Below are 5478 nucleotides of genomic sequence, written 5' to 3'. Positions count from 1 at the left end.
AAAAAGAATTGGTGCATGCAAAAGCTGGTAGAATCCAAGTAAATTTGTAGTCTAATTAATTGTATTGTGCCAATATCAATTTCCTAGTTTTGATAAAGTATTATAGTTATATAAAATGTTACATTGGGGGAAGCTGTGTGATAGATACAAAAAACCTGTCTGTACTGCTATTTTTGAAACTTCTAGTGAGTCTATAATTATTTCAAAAAATAATTTTAATTATATAAAATTGAATGGAATCATATAATTTATGTCTGAACAATGAATTAGTAAATTTTATGGTCCCTCCTTTCTGGACTTTGCAGGTGCCTTATGCATAATGTGGCCAATACAGCTAAGTGGGCGTCAGAAGTTCGTGGTCCTGACTCCCTGAGACTATCTCCCTGACATACTCTTTAAACTTGAGCCAAAACTATCCCCTGAGGTCACCTTTTAGAGAAAAAAAAAAAAAAAACAGATTGGCACATAAAAAAAGATATTATCCATGAGTACGATGCCCCAGTAAAAACCTTCTATTATGGATTGAATTGTGTCCCCCAATAAACATGTCAATTGGCCGGTTCATGATTGCCAGTGTTGTGTGATGTCCACCATTTTGTCATCTGATCTAATTTTCCTATGTGTTGTAAATCCTACCTCTGTGATATTAATGAGGGGGAATTAGAGGCAGTAATGCTAGGGAGGCAGTACTCAACCTACAAGATTAGGTTGTGTCTTTGGTCAATCTCTTTTGAGATATAAAAGAGAGAAGTGAGGAGAGACAGAGGGACTTCATATCACCAAGAAACAAGAGCCAGGAAAATAGCACTTCTTTTGGACCCAGGTTCTCTGCACTGAGAAGCTCTTTGACCAGAGAATATTGATGACGAGGACTTCCTCCAGAACCGAAGGAAAGAGAAAGCTTTCCCCTGCAACCAGCACTCTGAATTCAGACTTCTAGCCTCTTAGACTGTGAAAGACTAAATTTCTGTTTGTTGAAGCCATCCACTTGTGGTATTTCTGTTTTAACAGCGCTAGAAAATTAAAACACCATCTATATGAGAACAAAAAGTCAACAATAATTCTAAAGCAAAGATGAGAAAATAAGGGGCCAGAGAAACTAGAGCACTGAAAACAGAACAACCAAAACACAATTAAAGAGAATGCTGACACATGGTGAAAAATGTAACTAATGTCACTGAACAATTTGTATAGGAATTATCAATTAGGGACCTTATTTGCTGTGTAAAATTTCTCCAAAAACATAAGAAAACACTGTATGAAAAACTCATGATTCTATTCTGTAGCATAGATTTGAATATAACAATTTATTAACAAATAATTTCTCAGCCCCTCCCCCTTGCGACTACACTGAGTCATGTGATCGTGCTCTGGAGACTGAAGTGAAGGTCAAGGTGATATATATCACTTCAAGGCCTGGTCCATAAAAACTTTCCATGTGATCCTCTACTCTCTGTGTTCTTACACCTGAATGTCAACACCTGAGGCAACCTTGGCAACCATATTTTGAAGAACTCAGAGCCTCCTTTAGCCTGACAGCATGAAACATAGTGCCTCTCACACCCAATGCCAAATGGATTTTACATAAGAAAAAATTTTTGTTGTATTACATTTGAGTTTATTCATCATACTAACTAATGTACCTTAAGTAACACGTGGAGAATATTAAAATAAATCAGAAAACAATGTTAAATAAAAAAAGAAAAACTACATGAACAATAATCTGGTTTTGTAAATACAGAGAGAGAGAGTTACTTGGGTAACCAAGTGGAAAGTAACATCATGAATCAAAATATGGAATATAGAAAAAAGAGAAGGCTTGAGAGGAAATGTAAAATGTTCAATTTTGTGCATGTTAAGATAGAAGGGCTTATAGATCAGCAAGTAGAGATGTCCCTGGACAAATGAGAATAAAAGTTGGGATCTGGAGAAAGGTCTGGGCTGCAGATGGAGGTTTGGATGCAACAAAATATACAAAAGAATTGAAATGATGGATTTAGAAGCATCAAATAAGGAAAAAATGAGGATACAAATGGAGCAAGACTGGAAACCTAGACCACGTCATAAGCGGAACTAAGATTTTTAAATGAATTACCCTTCTTCTCATTTGCAAGGTGGGGGGAAATGAGCAGAAGAGACTCCTGAGTCAGATAGTCTGGGATCTTAAGTAGGCTCAATACTGGCCTACTCTAGAACCTTGACAAGTCATCAAATTCCAATTTTTCAATCTGTAAAATACTGATTTTTGTTTATTTATTTTTGGGGGGGTTAAAAAAGTGATACGATTTCCTTTTGTGCAATCTTCACAAGGATAGAATACGTTATGGATGTAAACTTTGTTGACAAATTACAAAATATCGACAGAGAGACATCCTTAAAGACTGAGGTTGTTTACCAACTTCTGGCTTCCTTCCTCATACCTGGGGTGGGGGGGTTAATTTTTAGGATCCCTAGGTATTAGTAATTTTTAGGACCCCTAGGTATTAGTTAGCTCCCAGATAAAGACAAAATAAACTCTTCTAACAAAGGAGAGAGAAACTTTCTTCCAGGTTCATATCACAGCAGAAAGATGATGTAGACATAAAAATAAATCAGGGGTAAAAAGGTTAAGAGACAGAATGAAGTGAAAACTTGTACAGGAAAGGACATTAACAGAATTTGGAAGAGCGGTGCTGAGAGGCTAAGATGTTTGGGTTTTAGTCAGTATTGATTTGGAGTGACAGCGTATTATTTTGAGTAGAGTTTTGGTTAAAAAAAATAACAACATACAACACCACCAAGAACAAGAGCCAGGAAAATAGCATGTCTTTTCTGGGGGCAATAAGATCATTTAAAACTATGCTCCTCCAGGATCATCTAGGAATGATGAAAAAGGAAGACTTTGCCAGCATGTGACCGAGAACCACTTCCTAGTTCAACAAGATAGCTCCACTTCATCTCTCCTACTTATTAGATGATTCTGCAATATTTCATTTTAACCAAACGTTCCATTCTTCTAAAATAAGAAGCCTGAAAAAACATTGCAATATCAGAGTCTCTACTGGATAAGATTACATAAAAATTTCATAAAGAAAAGGGAAATGTCCTTTTATGAAAGGCCCTTCCTAGGGCTCCCTTTATGTCTCTGTTTCTCAGGCTGTAGATGAAGGGATTCAGCATGGGGGTCACCACAGTGTACATCATAGCCATGACAGTCTCCTTAACAGTAGAATTATTAGCTGATGGGCCTAAGTAGAGACCAATAACAGTCCCATAGAACAGTGACACCACGGAGAGGTGGGAGCCACACGTGGAAAAAGCCTTACTGATTCCCCTGACAGAAGGCACCTTGAGGATGGAGGAGATTATTCTTACATAGGACATAACGATGAGTAAGAATGGGACGACAAGAATGAGTCCTCCCATGATAAATATCACCAATTCATTAACTTGAGTGTCAGAGCAGGCCAGCTTCAGTAGAGCAGACATATCACAGAAAAAGTGGGGGATCAAGTTGTCTGCACAAAAACACAACCTGGCAGTGAGCAGGGTGTGCAGCATGGCATGGAATGTGGTCAGCATCCAGGACAGTGACACCAGGGAAAGACAGAGGTGGGGGCTCATGATGGTGGTGTAGTGCAGGGGGAAGCAGATGGCCACATAGCGGTCATAGGCCATGGCCACAAGGAGGAAGCTCTCCAGATCTGCAAAAAACAGGAAGAAGTACAGCTGGGCCAGGCAGCCTGTGTAGGGGATGGATGGGACTTGGCTCTGCATGTTCTGCAGCAATTTGGGCATTGTGACAGAGGAGAAGCAAATATCAGAGAAGGACATGTTACTGAGAAACAAATACATGGGTGTATGGAGGTGGAGGTCCAGGCGAATGAGGACAATGATGAGCATGTTCCCCAAGACGGTGGTAAGATACATGGCCAGGAACAGGGCATAGAACAGGTTTTGCTTCTCTGGCTCAATAGGCAGGCCCAGCAGGAGAAAGTCTGAGACTCCAGTTTGATTCCTTCCAGCCATGATCTGTCTCTTGTAGCTTTAGGAAGAAATAAGAGCATCCATTAAGAACCTGAGTATAAATAAACACGTTAGGTGTTCTGCAACAACACTTACTTCACCCTCATCACCCACAACAATAACAATTTCTGTAATCAGAAATGTGCCATATCATTCAATCTGATACACTCTTCAGACTTATTTTCTTCATTTCTCCTTAGCATGAACAATATTAATTTTTCCCTCTCTTCTAAAACACTCTCATGTCTTAGCTTCTGTGTGATCACACTGGTTTTCCTGCTACCTTCCTGGCCATTTTTTCTCAATAACCATAATCGGCTTCTCCCCTAACAGGACCTTGTATGTTGGTGTATCACAGAGCTTTTTCCTAAAATCTGTTCTCTTATAATTCTACATCTATTCCTATGGCATGGATTACAGTCTAACTCTCTTGGGTAGCTCTCTCTATCGCCTTCAGAACTGCATTACCAGTTTCTTAGTCATTATGTCTTCATGGATATATCACAAGCATCTTAAGCTCAACTATCCCAAACTAAACTCACGATCTCACTCTGCCTCTCTCTAATCTGCGTGTCCTCCAGTATTGCGTATCTCAGTAAAAGGTATCCGGGTGATCAAGTAGAAACTTGAGGGTTGTCTTTCATTCTTTCCTTTCTCTCACTATCAACATCCAATCTACCATCAAGCCCTGCAGATTCTGCCACTTAATTCTCTTTCTAATTTATCCACTCCTTACCCTAATTCCCACTACCCTAGACCAGGCTGACATCATACCTTGTCTGGATATTGAGACAGTATCTGCAAGAACATGTCCCAGTGCCCAAGCTCACTCCCCTTCAATCCCTTCATTCACGCTGTGGCATTCTAAGACGAAAAACTAATCATCTCTCTCACCTGCTCAAACTCTTTAGTAGCTTCCATGGCCCTTAAGATTAAGGCAAAATTCCTTTCAAGGGCACAAAAGGTGCTTCACGACCTGACCCTTGCCTACTTGCACAGCCTCATCTGGCTGCAAAATCACACTTACACACCACTGTTCAGAAATACTGGACTTAAAAGTCATCATTTCTTGCCTCTAGCCTTTTACACTTGCTGTTCCTCCTGCCTAGCATCCTCTTCCCTCTCCCCCCTTCTCTTGGCTGAATCCTACTTGTCCTTCAGGTTTGAAATTACATGCCCTTACTCAGCTAAACCTTCCCTGTCTCCCAGGCTAGGTCAGAACCCACTGCTATGTTTCCACAGCATCTTCTACTTGTCCCCATAGCACTCCATGCACTTGGGGTTACTATAGCTTTTTCCTTTTCAGATTGTAAACTCCATGCAGGAAAGGCCATGTCTGCCTTCTTGACTGTTGCAGCACCAGCACCTGGCATGGTGCCTGACATGTAGCCAATGTTTCATAAATGTTTATTCGCTGTCGTGAGACATGCATTCCTCCAACTTTGAAGATATCAAAAACTTCTGTTAAGTTAT

At 40.0% G+C, this 5478-nt stretch overlaps 1 protein-coding gene across 1 annotated transcript; it reads right to left on the bottom strand.

Moving 5' to 3' along the window:
- Window positions 1-3063: 3063 nt before the first annotated feature.
- LOC126062628 (olfactory receptor 1E5-like) lies at window positions 3064-4008 on the bottom strand. The gene has a single exon (XM_049860339.1). It carries the CDS (start codon window positions 4006-4008, stop codon window positions 3064-3066), a length of 945 nt encoding a protein of 314 aa, XP_049716296.1.
- Between the last annotated feature and the right edge of the window lie 1470 nt (window positions 4009-5478).

Source organism: Elephas maximus, chromosome 19 (genome assembly GCF_024166365.1).
Source record: "Elephas maximus indicus isolate mEleMax1 chromosome 19, mEleMax1 primary haplotype, whole genome shotgun sequence".
Lineage (NCBI taxonomy): Eukaryota > Metazoa > Chordata > Mammalia > Proboscidea > Elephantidae > Elephas > Elephas maximus.
The sequence above is the reverse complement of the archived record's forward strand: the minus strand, read 5'-3'. Positions and strand labels throughout refer to the sequence as shown.